This window comes from Mesocricetus auratus, unplaced genomic scaffold, assembly GCF_017639785.1.
Source record: "Mesocricetus auratus isolate SY011 unplaced genomic scaffold, BCM_Maur_2.0 Super-Scaffold_6723, whole genome shotgun sequence".
Classification (NCBI taxonomy): domain Eukaryota; kingdom Metazoa; phylum Chordata; class Mammalia; order Rodentia; family Cricetidae; genus Mesocricetus; species Mesocricetus auratus.
In genome coordinates, this window is record NW_024429183.1 from 14031375 (window position 1) to 14052624 (window position 21250).

The 21250-nt window shown below is 42.1% G+C and overlaps 1 protein-coding gene across 1 annotated transcript in view; it reads right to left on the reverse strand.

Moving 5' to 3' along the window:
- Positions 1–21250, reverse strand: part of Phlpp2 (PH domain and leucine rich repeat protein phosphatase 2) — a 67617-nt gene continuing 46367 nt past the window's right edge. The window contains exons 11-19 of the mRNA XM_005073033.4: positions 20651–20746; positions 19141–19296; positions 17130–17330; positions 12707–12869; positions 11900–12030; positions 11130–11240; positions 10082–10276; positions 8111–8342; positions 1–4785 (exon numbers count right to left, since the gene is read on the reverse strand). Of these exons, the coding sequence (XP_005073090.1) occupies positions 3631–4785; positions 8111–8342; positions 10082–10276; positions 11130–11240; positions 11900–12030; positions 12707–12869; positions 17130–17330; positions 19141–19296; positions 20651–20746 (2440 nt within the window). The 3' untranslated portion in view covers positions 1–3630. The remainder of the gene's footprint in view (positions 4786–8110; positions 8343–10081; positions 10277–11129; positions 11241–11899; positions 12031–12706; positions 12870–17129; positions 17331–19140; positions 19297–20650; positions 20747–21250) is intronic.

The following is a 21250-nucleotide window of genomic DNA, read 5'->3' on the forward strand; positions in this document are numbered from 1 at the left end:
TCCCATTTTATTTTATTTATTGTTATTATTTTTTACAAACAATAGATTTGCTGCAACATGCTCTGGCTCATATTATTGAATTAAAAAATTTAACACATTTCAAAAATATCAAAAATACACTATAATGAGTCTTAGGACTACAATACAACAATGATTGCACAAAAACCAAAGATATGAGCCCACTGTTTGGATGACATCCACCGGCAACAGTGAGAGAAAACCCTACAGCATCTGGGAGAGGTGCATGAGATTTAGATACAAGGAGCTAATGCTGATTGGCTGATCACCAAATGACGGTACAGAGCAGATGTACGTAGCTGATTCTCTCAGTCTAGAGAGTGCTTGCCCAACCACAGGGCAAAGTCACTGCCCGGAGAGAAAGATTAACCTGCCTTGGGGAGTCTGAAAGCCTCCACCCAGAGGGAAGTAAAAAGTGACACAAGACAGTTCTAGAGTGATGCTGCAGACATCACCAGATGGCTTGGAGACGGATTCTTTAATAATTGGTACATTTATTGGTAACAGCCAAGTGCTCCCTTATGGAGGTCTCTTCATTAATAATTATTGAATAGATAGAGAAGGTGAGATTGTGATTTCCAAGTACCTGCTTTTGCTGAAGGTCTACACAGAAAGAAGAGCACTGTTGGATATTCAGAGGATCAGCCCAATCTGATGGCCTGGAAAACAGCACTCATCACACACACTGTAATAGCACCCAGAGATTACCAGCTGCTCAGGTGACTTTTCTGTACACCAGGGAAACGAGTTCACTGATTATTGCACGTGTATGCGCCACAGTAGTGTAATCAAGCCTCGCTTGTGTCAGGAGTGGTCTGCTCAACGACTGGATTCCAGAGCGGCACCAGAACTTCATTTCCTATCAACACTGGAATTTTCAGTTGTCTGTCCACTGGGTTAAATAAACACCTTGGCTGGAGGGCACAGACATTTTTCTTTGCCAGTGAGCCTCCTGAACTGCACCTACAGCCTGGTATGTTCTTCCTTCAGAAACCCTGTTTGTTTTGTTTTGAGGAAAGGACTAATGCATACCAGACTGGATATGAACTCTCTGTAGCCAAGGATAACCCTGAATTCCTGATCCTCCTGCTTCCACCTCCCAAGTGAGGATTTGCAATTGCATGCCACTGTCCCACCACACCCGGCCTCAGAAATTCTCTTAAATTAATTAAATGGTAGATGCAGACAGAGACTCAAGAATCCTACAGAGAGTGGGCACTCTGTGTAAGAGGTAACTGGTCCTCTGGCCACCTGGAGAACACATCCTCCGGGTAAAGGAAGGGAAGGGATCTATTCATCTGACAGCCTATCCAGACAACATCAGCCGATCACCTCACTGTCACAGGAGGGGTGTATTATGTTTTGGGGAATGGACTATGGCCTTTTAACCCTCTGTTTTTAATACAGAGCAGTGATAGGACATGAAAGAAAGGCAATTACAAAAACAGAACCATCGGTTTTGGTTTGGCCTACACTGAGGTTTCTCAACACAGCCTAAGGAATCCTGAAAACTCCACCACAAAGGATGCTGGAGCCACAGAGTTCCACTAACACAAAAGCAAGGATGTTTACTTCTGTCAAGGTCATTTCAGAGCTGGGTTTTGAGGTGATTTTAGTGAATGGGGTGGTAAACAAATAGAAGACAAGAAAACAGTTCACACAGAAAGACAATTTCTTCTAAGACTATGCTACTGAAGTGCTATTTTTCAAATAACTGATTTCTCAACTTCACCACTGTTCTACAGCTCAAAGGGTCTGCGGAGGCTGCCTTACGTCATCCACACCTTGTGTTTTCTCTTTATTCTCATTTTCTTTCTTTTTTTCATTTTCTTCATACAAAAATAAGGTGACAACACAGTTTCTCATCTCTCTAACACACCTAAACTCTGTATAAGCTACTGTGTCCCACCTCAAATCAAAGACCTGAGTTCTAACATTTTCCAGTAACTGACAGTAGTTTGACAGAAGGAAGTTAAGTGTTCCTGATGACTTTGGGACTCAAGCTCAAATTTTTGAGGGCTAAACATTAGGTAGCAAGTGGAGTGATATAGCACCCCGCCCCGCCCAGCATAACCCTCTGATGGACATATGAGCACAGGGTCTCTGAGGACAGGATATCTGTGAAAGATCATCTGTTCTTTAGTATTACTTGGAACAAAACTTCCTCTCCAAACATAAAGGAAAAATTCATGCTCCTAATCTTATATTTAACAATTTGCTTCTGATAAAGTAAATTAAAAATTGTTCCAATCTACTTTTTAGTTACGTAATATTCTAAAACTTCACAGCTCATTTTCCACTGAGTAAAAAAAAAAAATCAAGCAATGCCAAAACTTGTATCAATAAATAGGAATTAATTTTTATGTAAACCTAGTGGAAAAAGCAACAGAAATATACAAGAAGCTGTAATTTTCTATGATTATATGGAATATGAAAAAATTACAGGTTTTCTGTATGCTTGGCAATTTCTCAGTTGAACAGTCTTTCTTACCCTGGTGTTGAGCCCAGTGCTCTGAACCCCATGTCAGCAGAATCAGCAGCATTCAGAAGGGCACAGTGTCAAACACTACAGGGTGAATGAGTGTTCAACTTACTACCACCATTCTGGAAAAACATCCTGCTCTTGTGAGAGGAGCAAGCCTAACCTGTGCACTCTGTCTGCCCTGTTCCTGCTGGTCTCCTGCTGCAGACCCACCTGCTGTCACTCAAGGTGTCAGGCTACCTGTCAAGAGCTCTGCCAGCTCTCACATGTAGGAAAGGAGGCCGATCCACAAGCAGCTTGCCCTGTGATCCTAGTCCTGGCAGGGGTCAGCTTATCCAGGGCCCAGTCTCTTTTTGATTTGGGGGAAGGAGTCGTAGTTCTCACTCCTTCCCCATGTCCTCCCACCCCGAGTTTCTCAGTTCATAGTCTGACATTTATCAGATCAATTTCCAGGACCCCTGCAAGTACCCTCAAAGGAGGCTCCAACCCTCAGTTACCTCTACCTATGGACAAAGGAGCTGGGCTGCCTCTAAGAAGATTGGCTCGAGTGCAGATTAAAAAAAAAAGATTCACAGTCAATGAAAGTGCTCTCGTTACATAACATTACATACATAAATTACCTGCTTGATTGGTTCTGTATCTCCAATAGACATCATTTTGATAGGCTGTATTCTCGTAGAGAATGAAAAGCCATGTGACTAGTCACATCACACCCCACTAGTTAGTCTGAGACATAAGGTGATTTCTCTGTCACAGAGATCCATCAGCAGCAATTAGTAAAGGGAATCAACCTTCAGTTACTTCCTCCACAGGAATCCCTTTCCTGCCCAGGCAGGCGAATTCTCAAATGATCCTAGGAGAGAAAGGGTTAATGGCAGGTGGCAGGACTGACACAGAGTAACATCTGCGGTCTCCCAGCAATGTTGGGAATCCAATGAAGGTCCCATGTGAAGCTTAACACTGATGGTGGTACTAGCTCATCCAGAACCAGACCCTGATAGCGTTCAACTTTTTGGCTCCAAATTCTACTCCACACATCTATGGTTTGAAACACTGAGGCAAAGCAACTCCTGAAGGTCCCTTCCCCAGTACCACACAGCCCTCCCTCATGCTGTGCCCCCGGGGCAGTGTCACAGCGCTGTGTCAAACTCCTCGGGCAGCTCCGTCCGGTCCTCTTCACGGGGCTCGGGCTCAGGCCTGCTTCCCTGGTGCTGCTTCATCTGCTCCCTCACCTCTTCCTCCAGGTCACGAGGCACAACAAACTGATCCTCTGGCTCCAGCTGGGTGGGGGCAGCAAAATAGCCAGTTTTCCTTTTGGGTGCTTCCGTAGCCACCTCAATGAGGTTCAGGCTGTCTTCTAGGGGCACGATGGAGCCATTGGAGAGTTTCTTTCCATACAGACAGGAAGTGGAGGGAGACTTCTGTAACTCTGTCTTGTCTTTGTTCATCGGCAGAAGTATACCACTGTTCACACTGTTCTGTCTTCGGATCCCAAAAAATAACCCTCTAGCATGTTCCTCTGGACACAGGGTGGAAGAATTCTTTGGGAGTGTCGGGGAATTCTCCAGGTCTCTTCCTCGGCAGCAGTGGATGTCTACCTCGACCTCTACCCTGCTGCCGTTGGTTATGACCCCTTCAACAGGCTGCTCATCGTCACTGTCCAGTCCATTGTCAGACTGATTGCTGGAAAAAGTAGCACAAGAAGGCTGGCGCTGGAAGACTCCTGCAGTGGGTACTGGGTGCAGGCTACAGCGCCTCTCTGGCCTTAGAAGCAAGCCAGCCTCCAGGCCCACAGTGTTATGCTCATCAGAAGCCGTGGAGCCCACTTCGCTGCTCACCTCTGAGGTGGACATCTCGCTGCTGAACTCTGAGGCAATCCCACTACTAGAGGAGGGAGTGGTTGGCTTGGGGGCATCCTTGATGGCGGCAGTTGAAGCAAATCCCACGGGGCCTGGAAGGGTGAGCCCATTCATTTCACAGGTGCAGCCTTCCTCACCAATGTTCAAATAAACCACCATTGCCCCCACGTTGTCCTGACAACCGTAGCTCTGTGCTAATGTGCACAGCTTCTTAGCAGCAGCTAATGGATCTTGCACATGACGCACTGCATTGACAGCCTCTAAATACGACAAGTGTTCCCACAGTGCTTTGTTCCCCAAAATCAGCAATTCATCTTGAATGGTAAGAGGAGTAGAAGATATGTGGGGCTTGGGAAGAATCCACGGGTAGAGGTATGTACATCCCAGCATCCGGGTACAGCAGGTTACCCCATTCACCTTGTTGTCCTAGTGGTGAGAAAAACACAAATCCTGAGCAAAAAGTGATATGCAACTTGGTTTTTCTAAACCACAATGTTTAGGGAGAGGAGGGGGCCTGACATGGGCTTTTTGAAAACCTCAAAGTCCTCCCCCAATGACTCACTACCTCCACCAAGGCCACGCTTACTCCAATAAAGCCACAACTCCTAATCCTTCTCAAATAGTGACTAAGCATTCAAATATATGAATCATGGGGCCATGTTTATTCAAACCATCACAGGAATGTACAGTAAAAAATGTTACATTATTTGTTCTAGGAGTAGAACAAGTGGACTCATAAGCTAAATGTATAGAAATTTAAAACAACATAACCATCCAATTATTATAGCACAGAGTTGAGAGAATTAAAGTTAAATCAATTAAAACTACGTGACAAACAGGCAGTATTACCTCAAAAGAAACTTGTTTTAACAGGAAGGACAGGATAACCTCAGCAAATCCTTAAATAGAGAGATGTGTCTGAGAAACCATGAACACAGCCTGTACCACTTCCCCTCACTGGTGTTTTCTGAAGCCCAAACTCAGATGGCACATTAAAGGTACAATGGAACTAGACAATTTCAAATGGATAAGAGAGGCTTAGCTGCTGAAGCCTTAGACAAGTCCCAAGGTTATTGAATGAGTCTGAATCTCAACCTCTCCATTGAGACTGTAACCAGAATGAATGGATTCAACAAGTGTCTGGTTGAGTCTAAACCAAGAGGAAAAGGAATTGCCCTAGTCCAAATGGAAATGGCCATATACTTGACACTTTCATATTGATACCTCTCCATGAAAAGTAGACACAATCTCTAACATCACCAAGATAGATAGATAGATAGATAGATAGATAGATAGATAGATAGATAGATAGAAGAGCCAGAAGATCATGACATCTGCTGGAAAATAATGTCTTCTATACATGACAAGAATGATGAATTCATGCAATCTCAAAAACATAGTTACTTAAACAAGACCTGCACAACGACAATACCAAGTGGCATACCAACATGTATGGGGAAAATCTCACTAGGCCCTACCACTAGACGAAGCACTACAGGCAACTGATGGCCATTGAAAGAAGGAGATGGAGTCTTCTTCAGGTTTAGGTTCCCAGATAGGTTATCTAAACCTAGGTGGTCAGCCTTAAACACACACATGCACATATGAGCAACATCAAATGAACCTGGGCTGTGTGAGTGAGTGTGTGTGTGTGTATGTGTGTGTGTGTGTGTGTAAGTGTGTGCATGGGTATGTATGTAAGAGTGTATGTGTGTATGTGTGTGAGTGTGCACATGTGTGAGTGTGTGCATGTGTGTGTGTGAGTGTGTGTGAAACAGTGACTGAAGAAGAGGTCATGAATTTGAGAGGGAGTGGAGGAAACACAGGAAGAGTTGGAGAGGGAGAAAAAGGGGTGGAAATATATAATACTCATGTATGAAATTCTCAAATTAACTACACATATTTTTAAAGACTCAAAAAAATTAATTACAAAGCAAAACAAAAAAGTTAATGCTTTCTGAAGATTAATTCAAAATAAACCACAAATCCAAATGTAACACTCAAAGCTACAAAGCTTTTAGAAGATAAAACAAACAAAAACATGAATAACTTCGGGTTTTTCAGTGCAATTTTAGATTTCACACCATTAAATAAAAACCAGCAGAATTTCAGTCATTAAAACCTCTCAAATGCGAGAAAGACAGCTCATCACGTAAAGGTACTTGCTGTGCAAGCCTGGACACTGGAACCCACATAAGGTAAAAGAAAAGAGCTGACCCCAGGAAGCAGTTCTCTGTCCTCCACATGTGAGCTGTGGTCGTGTGCCCTCTTTCAATTCACATCATGCATACACACAGAATAATAAACAAATTAAAAAAAAAACCTAAAAACCATGGCCCTTTAACATAGTTGCCCAAGCTGGACAGTGGTGGCACATGCCTTTAATCCCAGCAATCGGGAGGCAGAGGCAGTGGATCTCTGTGAATTCGTGACCAGCCTAGTCTATAAGAGCTAGTTCCAGGACAGCCTCCAAAGCCACAGAGAAACCCTGTCTTGAAAAAAAAATAGATAGTTGCTCATGTGATAAGTCCCAATCATAAAATTATTTTCATTGCTACTTTATGACCGTAATTTTGCTATTGTTATCAATCATAATATGAATATCTGTGTTTTCTGATGGTCTTAGGCAACCCCTGTGACCAAAGGGGTCACAGTTCACAGGTTGAGAACCACTTGCTAAAGGCACTGCTATGAGAATGGAAAGAAAAGCCACAGACTGAAAAAATATTTATTGAGCACACCTAATAAAAGACTTCTTTCCAAAAATATACAAAGAAATTTCTTGACACATACCTTTAATCCCACCACTAGGGAGGCAGGCGGATCTCTAAAAGCTAAAGGCCAGCCTAGATTACAGACTGAGTTCTAGGACAGCCAAGGATACAGAGAGAAACCCTGTCTTGAAAAACTAAAAAAAGAAAAATCTCTTAAAACTCAACCACAAGCAAAATACCAATCCTATTTAAAATTTAAAATGGGCATAAGACATGAACCCTCTTTTCAGTAAACAATGTTCATATATAACTACTAATTTCAGAAGGCTATGCTAATTTTTTTCTTTCCTTTTTTTTTGAGATAGGGCTTCTCTGTGTAGCTTTGTATACCAGGCTGGCCTCGAACTCAAAGAGATTTGCCTGCCTGTTTCCTGAGCGCTGGGACTAAAGGCATGCACCAGCACCACCCAGCTAGGTTATGCTAATTTCTAGGAGAAAAACTACACAATAGCTGCTTGATACTCCATCATAAGGAAAACAACAGGAGTGCAGTGAACTGTGTGCAGTAAGCACAGGAACAATACTGAAACTCAGGTTTTCCCGCCAGGAATACCAAAACCTGATGGGCTGGGGCCTCACTAATGTGACCACAACCTTCGCATTTACTTGCCAGCCGCTCACTCAATCACTAACTACAACTTTTCACTTTTGCTTTTTGCTAGTCACTAACTGCTCAGCGGATTTTGCTTCATTTTATTCTGAGACATGGTCTCACCATATAGTCCTTGCTGTCCAGACCTCCCTATGTAGAGCAGGCTGGCCTTGAACTCAGAGATCCACCTATCTCTCTCTCCCTTCCCAGGTTCTGGGGTTCAAGGCACCACTTTAATACTGAAGCCATTTGAACTGAACCTTTATCAGAGGATGAACACAATTTACAAGTCATGAGAGGAAGAAAATGGACCCTCTCTGTCTCTATTCAAACAGCTTTCACTGGAGTTGGGGAGGAGACGTGACTGGCAGAGAGCAAGATGTACCTCTGTTATGATGGCTTTCTGATCCTTCACCCTCTGTGCCTCCTCTGGGTCCTGCTCCAGGCTGAAGATTTTAGAAAGGGATACTGGCTTCCCACCTCGGCACAGGACTGCTTGGCATGTGCCAACATTGGCTACAGTCAAGCTAAAACTACTTGTTGGGTCAGTAGTATCAGGTCGAATGTAGCACAGGAGGGCAGAGGAGCCCAGCTTCTGGCCAGCCATTCCTAATTTCCTGTGGGGAGGAAAAAGAAAAGAAATGAAGACATGACAGCTAGTTTTAGAGAAAAGAGGTAGTAGTCTTTTACACCCACGGCAAATCCCTCACCCTCATCTATCCAGGCAGACTCTTGCTATGGGTGGAAGTGGTGGTAAAGAACCTAGCTTAGCACTCTCAGCTGATGGGGGTCTCATAGGGCACAAGAGGGGGCATCTTTCCCCACAGTTTCTGTCTGATCTGAACCTCCCCATTCAGGAGCTTTCAGACTTCAGTACATCGGATGCACGTGGAAGGCCTGGTCACCGTTAGAACAGAATGTTGGGCCTGGCACCAACCCCAGAGCTTCTGATTGGGGCAAGAGGGCTGGCTCTGCATGCCTAACAAGTTTCTAGTGAGAATGCTGAGAATGCTGGTCCAGCAAAAACACTCTGAAAAGCACTCAGGTTGTAAGTTCCTTGAGAGAGAGGCCATGACTCAGTTTGTACTTCCTACATACACACACAGAGACACAGACAGACACACAGACTACCACACACAGAGACACACAGACACAGACACACAGACATACACACACACAGACACCTATACACAGAGACACAGAAACACGGACATGCACACACAGAGACACACAGACACAGACATACACACAGAGAGACACACAGACACACAGACATACACACACAGAGACACACAGACATACAGACAGACACACAGACACATACATGCACACAGAGACACACAGACACACAGACACATACACACAGACATACAGACATACACACACAGAGACATACAGACAGACATACACACAGAGACACACAGACACATACACACAGACATACAGACATACACACACAGAGACACACAGACACAGACATACACACACAGAGACACACACACATATACCTATGTGTCTTTACCCTGGAGACAATGCTGATACACAATAGACACCACCAGAACAATCTGGTTTCGAATTTCCTTGGCATATTTGTTGACTATAAAATCCCAAAGTTCTTTCTCTAAGAAATCAAACTGATAAAATCCGCACCTATTTGGCTTGTTTTGAAAAATAAGAATAAAAACTATGTGGTATAGTACTTGGTCCTTGGCAGGTTCGATCTTTAAAGTTCCCTTTTCCAAACTTTTTTTGTCAAGTCACTAGCTCAACACTACTGAAAAACTGACTCTTTCCCCAACACCCTGCCTTTTAAAATGAAACACAACCAGCCCCAGCTCCAGGCTGCTCTGGTCTTAACTATCCAAATTTACAGTCTCAGCACTCTGTATCCTGGCCATCCACCTGACGTGCAAGGCACTCTGCTACTGAGAGATTTTCCAGACTTGGGAAGTGAGATTTTGCTTTTAAGTGGCTTGGGTATTAATGAGAAAGAGGAGGTAGATAAATTCCAGAAATAAGTATTTTAACACAATAACCTAACCTAGAGAGTGCCTGTTGGCTTTCTGTAGGTCATCAGCTAACTCTAGAGAATCTTAGGAAAACATCCAGCCTGCTTCCCCTGAATGATCACACACATAGCCTTTAGCATACATGTGCTGGCATTCCCAGATCCTTGGCAAAAGTGGGCAGATGACTCCACTTTGAAGAGGCAATGACCACCACACTCTGCTGATACCAAGAGAGTGTGGTGCAGCATCTCTCTTTGATCATGCATCTATAAGCAATGGCCTTCAACTTCTGAGATTTACTTCTAGAAGGAAAGTGGGATTAGGGACTATTCAACCCACCTGCTTACCTGTGAGATACCAAGAAGGTATTGGCCATGAAAACTGTGTCATTTGTTGAGTGCTGTACTTCTTCCAAAAGCACATCTGCCATGGTACACTGCAGCAGACGAGGGAGCTCCTCATTCCGGTCCCCATCAAACATGCCATACACAGCTCCTACCCCCTCTGCAAAGTTATCCATAGCCAGAGCAGATACACAGAGCCTGGAACAAAATGAGAAGCACAATCACTTCTTCAGGAAATGTTCTTTAGAAAGTATTAACTGAAAACGGAGAAGCACTGTGGTAAGTCTACATCTAGAAGGAGCAGGTTACTAGATAGATAGTCAGGCAGCAGCTGACAGAGACAGCATCCTAAGGAAAAGGGATTCAGTCATATTCACAGGCTGGTCATGGTGATTAAGAACTCGTTTTGCAGCCAGGCATACGCCTTTAATCCCAGCACTCAGGAAGCAGAGGCCGGCAAATCTGAGTTCAAGGCCAACCTGGTCTACAGAGTGAGTTCCAGGACATCCAGAGCTACACAAAGAAACTCTGTCTTGAAAAACAAGACAAAATTACAACAACAAAAAAGAACTAATTGTGTCAATGCCCTTCAGCCAAAGAGCACCAGAGCACACCTGCCAATGAAGCTGGGGCTACACTCCTTGCTCCCAGGAAGAAGGCTCACCATAGAACCCTGGGTGTATAGGCAGAAGGTACAAGAACAGAACTTAGTATAGGATGTGGGCTTTGGCTAGACCATTGTGGGGAAAGTCTGTGTACAAGAGCAGAGGGTCATCTCAGATAGGGGCAACGGGAAATGGTTTACTTTTATGGTTGGGCCTTGCAATAAATTTCACTCATAGGAAGGAAAAATCCCATCCAAAAACCTTAAAAGGTGTTTAGCACTTTGTGAACCACATGTCTCTTTTCTTCTCTTTCTTTATCATGGTTTTAGAAGGATCTTATCTCATGCTAAAGTTCCGAGACTTGGGTCTGGCTGTGAGCACCAGGGCAGGCCTAAGATGTCATCAACAGCCTTTTGTCTCTCCAGTCTCAGGGTCAATATACTCACTTATTTCTCTGTCCTGCCATCTCAGCCAGTCCATGGCTCCAGAAGGTTGATGTGACTGTAGAATCTGTGGTTGGCAAAGGCTTCTGGTCAATTTTCAGGGTTGTGATATGGCTGTAGGAGGTAAAGAAGGGAAGATTAAACCATATTCTCTTCTGCATTTTATAAAAACTATCAAAACAATAATGTTTTCAGAAAATAATCTTTTGACAGACTAAGACACATTTCCAGAGAGACTGAATAAAAGTGGGTGATGAATCTGTGGCTTCGATGTAAAGTGGTGGGGAAACAGAAGCTGAAGACAGTTTCAACTAACACATCACAAACATCTACCATGTCTACCATGTGTCTACTTACTTTAAGCAACATCAAGAGATCCTTTTTTTTTTTAATTTGGTTTTTCGAGTCAGAGTTTCTCTCTGTAGCTTTAGACGCTGTCCTGGAACTCGAGCTATAGGCTGGCCTCAAACTCACAGAGATCCACCTACCTCTGCCTCCCAAGTGCTGGGATTAAAGGTGTGCACCACCGCCACCCAGCAAGAGACTTAAAACAATACATATGTATTGTCGCTAAGATGTTATAATGTGACCTGTGCCACCAGACATATGTACGTCATAGTGTGTAGCTTAGTAGAAATGAATCAAAGAGAACAACCAGGAGTGTTCTGGCCTAATCCACTCTATCCATTTAATTAACTGAGGTTTCCACAATCCAAAATGAATCCACTGACGGCTGAAACATATGGATTTGATTTCAGATTTTTTTTTCCTACCTAAACATGTCCAAAGTCTTGTGTTCCAGAACCAAATTTGTATTTCCTGTCAGATCAAGGTCTTGTAAAGTAGCAGGCAGAGCCTCTGGAATTAGTATTTCTGTCAAGTCATTGCAACTCAGGTCTACAAACTGAGAAGGAATATAGAAATGAAAAGAGAATACATTATATTACAATCTCTACTCCTAAATACTCAGTCTTCTCCTATAGCCTCAAATGCAAATTAATTTCTTTCCAGGAATGAATTAAGTATACTCAGATTTTAAACTGAGAACATGAAAAGAAAATACCTGCTCCTTATGTATGAAGAAAAGGGGAGCCTTAGTTATATTTATGGGCAGCATGTACTAGTTTGCAAAGCTATCAAAAGCTATATAGCTGTTGTCTGGTCATGTTGTTCATGTAGTAGTTTTGTCAATATTCTCCTGCCAAAGACCTCTAGGGCACACCTGTGGTTAGAGTTGGCTGATTCTCCTTGCAGCAGTAGAGAATGCTCATCATGGAAGCCTTGGGTGTACACGGAAGAAAGTGTAGGAAGGAACCTAATATAGGATTGGGGCTTTGGCTTGGCTATTTGATGGGGAGTCTAATAAAGCAGAGAACTGTACCCAATTGTGGGCTATCACTACCAAAGCAGTTACACAGTTTGGTCTCTCAATGAATCTTACTGTATAGAAGGGAAATTGGCTTGAGAGAAAGTCTTGAGAGGGAAGCAGTCTCATTCATACTCCTACTTCTTTCAAGGAAGGCACTCGCTCCCACCCTGCCACTCTCCAGTGAGGTTGTCAGGCTAGCTCGTGCACGTACCTGGATCTGAGGCAGTTGCAGTATTTCTGGGAAAATGCTGATGTTGTTGGCATGTGCGACAAGGGTATGCAGCCTTTTGCAGTTCGCTATGGTTGTGGGAATGGCTTTAAGCTTGTTCCCACTTAGGTTCAGTTCTTCCAATTGCTCCAATTTATTTAGTTTGCTGAGGAAAAAAAAAAACCCTTCAAAACACCGGGCTGCATCAGAAAAAAGCAGTTGTCAATCAGTTCTATTGTATAGTAGCCTGAGAGTAAAGAGAACTTGGTTCACTACAGAAAAGCTTGAGAAAAGAAACAGACATCAACCAAGTCATGGTTCACCATCGTGCCAAGCCTAATCTTTGTCAGCATGATCTCTTATTAGCCCCTCAGTGTTTCAAAACTCACACTGCCCTTGTTTTCCTTATAGATGTGGACATGCACATTCTGTCTGACTTACAGGGAGTGCCTGAAAAAGTATGGCCTATTGTTGAGAAAGTAGTGCCAGTTCTTACTGCAGCACTAACTAGGATACAAAATCCTGGGTATGAAGAAGGCAAATTAAGATTGCTTTCAGTTTTAGACTTCTATGGGTACCAAGTGGTGCAACTCCCCATCACTAACCACCAAGCTCTTGCACACACAGCACCCTGCTTGGGACAAGACAACTATTTACAGCACTCTGATAATGAGCAAAGCTTTTTACATGTCAAGCAAAATATCTTAAGCCTGACATATCCATTAACAAATTCCTCTGATTTCTATGGAACCAATAAATGTGAAGAAAACTTGGAATACAACTCTAACACTAGCAATCTGAAAGAATCACTATTGTAATTTCACTAACCTTGCTACCAGATTTCTCAAAATGGGTTTTAATTTTTTTTTCTTAAAAAGTATTTGTTTGCTTGCATGTGCATTACATGGGTGCCAGGTACCTAGGGAGGCCAGAAGAGGGCATCCGGTCTCCTGGAACTGGAGCTGTCGATGGCAACAGTTGTGCACCCCATGCACATGTTAGAAACCAAACCCCACCCCTCTGCTCTCAACTACTAAGCATATCTCCAGTCCCTCCAATGAATACTTTATATGACCTTTCTACCTTACCCTTTTAGTAGACCACAATTTCTACTACTAGAAAATTCATACTTCTCAAATACACCTCCCCACAACATACACACCTACACACACACACACACACACACACACACACACACACACACACACACACACACACACACACACAAAAGAAAACTGGTACTTTGAATAAGTAAGCTTAGAAAAATATTGTCTTTTGTATTATGATAATACATTTACACTCAAAAACTGGAAAATAAAGACAAATAGAATATCTGTGTGTGTGAACAACTTTATGTAGATGTGCAGATGTGTACACAAACAGAAAACCAGGAATCGACATTGGATCTTTTTGTTTGGGGGTTGTCTGCTTGTTTATTTTGAGACAGGGTCTCCACTAAGCCTGAACCTCACTGATCTGACTGGACAAGCTGTTCTGCAAGACCCAGAGATCCTCCTGTCTCTACTTCCCCAGGACTGGGGTTACACGTGTGTGCTGCCACTGCTAGCTTTTCATGTGGTCCTAGGAATCTGAGCTTAGGACAAGTTTGGACAGCAAGCATTTCACAACTAGACCATCTCACCAACTCCCCCCCAATTTTTAATCCAACTACTATAAACAAATCACATAGTAAATGTTCTTTGACATAATGCTATATTCATTTAGAAGTATGAAACAGAATTTCAAATTCACAGAGTCAGGTGTGGTGACAAATGCCTATAAATGAGTATCTTGAGTTTGATCCCACTTGGAGTCCATAGTGACACATGTCTTTTAAAACTAAAAGTTAAATAACTGTCTTCTAACTTAGTTTTAAAATTTATCCCGAATGTTTCCCGAAGGTCAACCTTCCTTTTCTATTCCTCTCAGCTTAGGGTCTTTCTAACTGGTGAATATAAGCACAACACCCATGTCCCAAATCAGCTGTTTAGTGAATATACAGCCCTGCCCAGACTTTAAAACCAGGGCTGATAGATCAGTGGATAAAGGCACTTGTTGTCAAGCCTGACTATCTGAATTTGATCCCTGGGACCCACATGGTAGAAAGCACAAATCAACTTCTACAAGATGGTTAGCAGGCCTAGAATAATGAACTGTAGAATGCTCTGGCTTAATTGGGGTATACATTATCACCTGCCTATTCCCAATGCTTGAGGAAATATTTGCAGAAAAAAGGGCAGACAGATTGTAGGAGCCAGAGTTAGTAGGAACATCAATGAAACAGTGTTTTCCAGACAAAACATATGATCTCATAGCAACTATGACATCAGGTAGAAGACTTGAGCAAGCTCAAACTAAACAAAACCCTAGAACTGAAAGGGGAAGGCAGCAGGAAATCCTACTGCTAGTTAAGAAGCTACTGGCATTGGAGAGCTGCTAGGAGAGAACCAGTTTGCTTTCAAGATGTGACCGACCTATGATGGGTTACACCAGGGCAGGCCTCACTCCCTAAGACTAGGCGGGCACTACAAACTGGACTCGATAAGGATTAAAAAAGAAAGAAACCACAGAGATGGGTGGGAAGAGCTGGGAAAGTGGAGAAAGTAGCCATGGAAGGAATCAGGAGTATGTATGAATGTGCTAAAGACACATTGTATTAAAGAATAAAACACCATTAAAGCCAGGCATAGTACCCATGCCTTTAATCCCAGCACTCTGAAAGCAGAGGCAAGTGAATCTGTGTGAGCTAAGGCCAGCCTGGTCTACATAGTGAGGTTCAGAATATGCAGGGCTACATATTTATATATACATATTATTTTTGGAGGACAACAGGGAAAGATAATGAATGATAACAAAGTTTAATGACACATTTATAAAGGTGTCATGAAGAAACTCTTACTTTATATACTAATGTACCAAAGAAGAAAATATTATTTTTAAATGATTTATTTATATTTTACATATACTTGTGTTTTGCCTGCATGTGTGTCTATGTGAAGGTGTCAGATCCCCTGGAACTGGAGTTACAGACAGTGGGTTCTGGGAATTGAACCCAGGTTCTCTCAAAGAACAGCCAGGGTTGTTAACATTGAGCCACCACTGTAGCCCCCCAAAATGCTATACTTTTTAATAACAGAATTTTGGGTGTGGATATGGGGAGCAGGATCTTGTGTATTCCTGGCTGGCTTCTGTATGCAATTGAAAATAGCCTTAATTTCTGATCCTTCTGCTGCTATCTTCTGAATGCTGGGATTATGGGTGTGTGCTACCATACCTATTTTATACAGTGCTGGGGGTAGAACTCGGGACTTAACCCTACTAGGCAAGAATTCCAGAAACAGAGCTACATCACCACGCCCAATTTTCTTAAAAACCAAATGTGTTTTGAAAAATAATTATTTCTCCATGGACACTGTTTAAATTTTAACTGAAGGAACTCTTTCTCGTGTCATCTTACAGGTACAGATTGCTAACTACTATTCCTCTCTCTTCTCCAGGCCTAACTCCCATTCTCTGAAGCTCTGTGTAGTACAACTAGCAACATGGTATCTTTTTACTTCTATTTTTTAATTTATTTTTGTTTATGTGTCTATGTGGATATGTGCCACATGTGTGCAGGTGCCCTTAGAAGCCAGAAGAGGGTATTGAATCCCTTGGAGCTGAGGTTACAGGCATTTGTTAGCCACCCCATGTGAGTGCTGGGAATTGAACATGAATTTTCTGAAAGAGTAGCAAGCACTCTTAACCACTAAGCCATCTTTCCAGTCCCCTAACTGAGATCTTTAATATCTTGCATTTGTCACACTGCATGGCAACTGCCTAAACCAAAAGTTCTCAGCCTGTGGGCCGTGACCCCTCTGGCAAACCTCTATCTATCTCTAAAAATATTTACATTATGATTCATAACAGTAATAAAATTACAGTTATGAAATAACAATGAAAATAACTGTATGGCTCGGGGTCAGCACAACATGAGGAACTGTCTTACAGGGCCACAGCATTAGGAAGGTTGAGAACCACTGGCCAAGGTGCTTGTCTATTTCCCCAATCTGACTGTAGGTCAGAGGCAGTTAAGTGTGATACAGTATGTGGCACATATGAGGTGTTTTTATAAATACACATAAAGAATAAACTATTAAAAACGTGTTTATAATACAGTGTTGATAAGAAAGAGATCTGACATTTTATTTCATAATCCTGTACTTTTCTGGGTGGGATATTCTCAGATTATTATTAAATAATTAGAGCTAAAAATTACACATTTTAACCACGATTTCTTTGGCTATTCATACTTACCCAGGAACAAATTATTAAGACAAGATTTACCTGCTAAGCTAGTGAAGTCGCAGCACCAGCAGGTCAGACAGCTGTGATGTAATGCCGAATTCCTATTTTACTGTCAAATGATCACAATGCACTCACTTACCTTGCAGGAAAGGTCTGTAGCTGATTATTTGCGAGGTGGAGGATTCGCAGGTGTGGGTGACCAACCAAGACGGGTATGCACTGGTCTGTCAGGAGGTTGTTGGTCAGGTACAGTAGCTGTAGCACACTCAGACTCTCCTCTCCAGCACATGCAGAAGGCAAAGACTCCAGACTATTTGCAGATGCATTCAAGTATCTGAGACTGACAGAACACAAACAGAGCATCATTCCCTTTGAGTCTGTTACCTTCTTAAGTACAAAACATCATGCCCTTGCAACAGGGAATGCTGCTATCAAGCTCCCAAGTCAAGAATAATTTCCTCCAAGAAGTTTTCTCTGCATCTATGCAACTCAAGGACAGATGGCAAGAAGGAACATAGGCATGGTTATTTTTCTACCATTCTATAAAGGCTGCATGAAAAAACCACTTATATCCATTGCAAGGACACTACTGAATACCACCTTAATATATGTTTGAAGTATAAAGATAACCTTCAAAACTTGTATCTCTTTGTAACAAATCATTATTTATTTAGCTAATCCCATAATACTTTGATATCTGCACAAAGTAATTATACTTCTGTACATATAATATAGATATCATAATAAAAATCTTGGGGTTTTATCCAATTATTTCCAAAGTATACTCCAAATTTAATCCTAGCACCACAAAAACCACCACCAACAACAACAAACCCAAAATATCTACTTTTTCTCCAAAGATGATATTTAAGTAAACCTGACTATATGGTTTTTTGTTTTGTTTTTGGTTTTGGTTTTGGTTTTTCGAGACAGGGTTTCTCTGTATTGTTTTAGAGGCTATCCTGGAACTTGCTGACCAGGCTGGCCTCAAACTCACAGAGATCCGCCTGCCTCTGCCTCCCGAGTGCTGGGATTAAAGGCGCGCGCCACCAATGCCCGGCTCTGACTATATGTTTTAAAACAGAAAGACATATCATCTATGTACTAATTCACAACAAAATGGCAAATAATACCCTGTAGGAGGAAATTATCTTCAAATACATGGTTTTCAAAGCATGTGATAAATGTTCTAAAAATCAAGAAAATATAACTCAAAGCTAGAATAAAACTGACTTTAGTAGCACGTCCTTTCTTGCTCAGTGCAAAAGCTGGAATTTATCAAAGGCTCCCTCTAAATGCTATTTCTCCCTGAACACAATGAAAGCCTGATAAGCCCAGACCTGCTAGAATTGATTTACCACATAAGTAATTAAGTATTTGATAGTTCCTTCAACTTTCAACTTTACTATGAAACTACATTTTTTTTATTTTCTTTTTTAAACAATCTTGCTGGACAGTGGTGGCCCATGCCTTTAATCCCAGCACTCGGGAGGCAGAGGCAGGCAGGTCTCTGTGAGTTTGAGACCAGCCTGGTTTCAAACAAGAGCAAGTTCCAGGAAAGATTCCAAAGCTACACAGAGAAACCTGCCTCTAAAAACCAAACCAAGACAATCTTATATTACATACCAATCCCAGTTCCTGCTCCCTCCTGTCCTCCCACTCCCCCCAACTATCTGCCCACTCCACCTTACCCCTCATTCACTCCTCAGAGAGGGTGAGGCCTCCCATGGGGAATCATCAAAGTCTGTCACATCATTTGAGGCAAGACCAAGGCCTTCCTCCCTGTATCTAGATGAGCAACATATCCCTCTATAGGGAATGGGCTATAAACTAGGGATAATTACTGGTTCCCCTGCCAGCAGCCCCATAAACAGTCCAATCTCCCCAACTGTCACCCACGTTCATGGGGCATAGTTTGGTCTTATGCAGGTTCCCCAACTGTCAGTCTGGAGTCAGCTATTTCTGTGGGTTTCCCCATCATGGTCTGTACCCCTTTGCTCATATTATCACTGGACTCCAAGAGTTCGGTATATTTTCTATCATGAAAAATTGCAACTAAGTCTCTGCCCACAGTCGGAGTATCAAGTAAACCAGAAGTAAGTCACTCCAAGGATAAGTTGGTGCAGCTTGTGCTCCTCTGAGGTGCTCACTTTAAGGCCTTGGAGAAGAGAGTGTCTGGCAGCCTGGAGAGAGTGTTATGCTGGACATCCAATGCCTCAAGCGGAATGTGCTCCACCAGTGCCGGAAGGACACGGATGTGGTTGTGTCCCACCATCAGTTTCCGAAGACTCAGACTACTCAGTATTCTGGAGAGAAACAACAGAAGAAAACAAGGGCTTACTTAAAATTAATTAAAATCAGTCAACTAGCAGAAACCTATTTTTAGAATATACAACCACCACCAAGTGACTGAGCCAAGAAAGCTATCACAAAAATCATCCAGCACCCACCCAGTCATGGGATCTTGAGGAAAGTGGCACAGAGAGTCTAACGAGCTGTTCTCAAACAACCCTTTCACAGGGGTCACCTGAAACCACTGGAAAACGCAGGTATTTACATTACAATTCATAACAGTAGCAAAATTACGGTTATGAGGTAGCAATGAAAATCATTTTATGGTTGGAGGTTACCACAAAACGAGGATTAAAGGGTCAAAGCATTAGGAAGACTGAGAACCACTGGCTCAGCAGTTTCTAAAATAAAAACATTTTTGCTTAAGTCTAGACAAAAATGTAGTCTACACAGCATTTATCAATACTAATAAACTTAATGTTTATTAATATAATTCCATAATGAAATTTTCATTACAATAAAATGGTTAAGTGTATAAAATGGCCATTTAGTCATGAAATCCAAAGAGTTGGTGACTTGGCAAAGAGTTAGTGATCTGCTAAGATCTCACTGAAATGATATCATCTAGATGTGAAGGTTGTACTCCAGAAGCGTGGTGTAGACCTACTGTGCTACAAAGTCTCTAGTTTAATTTTAATGACTCCACAAGCATACATTTTACACTGAAGTACTTTGTAATACATATTACAATACCCTCACCCTACCCCTCAAGCACCACTCTCTCCTTTCTCAAGTTAGACAAATCTCACCATCTAGTAAAGGTCAATTCAAATACCATCTTACCACAAAGCACTGTCTAATTATTTCAAGTTCTTCTGAATTTCTAAAACAATTTATAAGTGTCATGATAAAGACCAAACCTCCAGGGTAAGACTTCTATATTCAAATGCTAGTCCCCAGTACCCCTGGTGAAATGCTACCGCAGACAGTTTACCTAACCATTCTCAGTTTCCTCATTCCTAAGGTGAGGTTGGCAGTACCTATATAAAAAGGTTCAAAGGTAAGATCATAAAGCTGAGGTTCTCAGGAAATTTCCATCTCATAAGTCACTCTATAAAGCAGTTATAGTCATACTATCATACCACCAACCATGCCAGAAACTTTCAAAAGTTTAGCAGCTATATGTGTGTATGTCACACAGTTTTACAAAGTTTTTTATAGGCTAAGACAATGCACTAGTCATCACTATAACCCTTACAGTACATTATTTGCCTTCTACTCAGCAGGCCCTCAATAATAACCAACAAATGAAAGGCAACCCAAACTGAGAGAAATACATATATCAGATAAGCATTTGCACACATGTACCTCGTGGGAACCTCTGTGAGAAGATTGTAGCTCATATCTAGTATTTCTAGCTTTTTTGCTTCACAGGCCCAGTCAGGGACACACTCTAGCAGGTTTCTGTCAAGAATAAGAATCATCATGTAAGGTAAAAAGTTACTGCGGCTTGAATACTAAATTTTTCCCTCTAAAGACATGTTATTGCAGACTGTTCTAGTAGCCTGTAGTGCTATTATAAATTGGTAGGTGGGACTGGAGAGAGGGTTCAGTGGTTAAGAGCACTGGTTGCTCTTCTAGAGGACCAGGGTTCAATTCCCAGCACCCACATGATATCTCACAACCATCTGTAACTGCAGTTCCATGGAATCTGATACCCTCTTCTGTCTTCCAAGATTACCAGGCACACAGGTGATATATAGACATACATGCAGGAAAAACATTCACACACATAAAATAAAAACTTTTTTTTAACTAACTGGTGGGACTTGCTATTTCATACTGTAATCCTAGCACTTGGGAGGCTGAGGTAAGCATAAGTTCAAGGCCATCCTGCGTTAAATTGAAAACTGTTTTTAAAAACAAACAGGAGAAAGAAGAAAAGAGGAGGGAGCAAGGAAGGGAAGG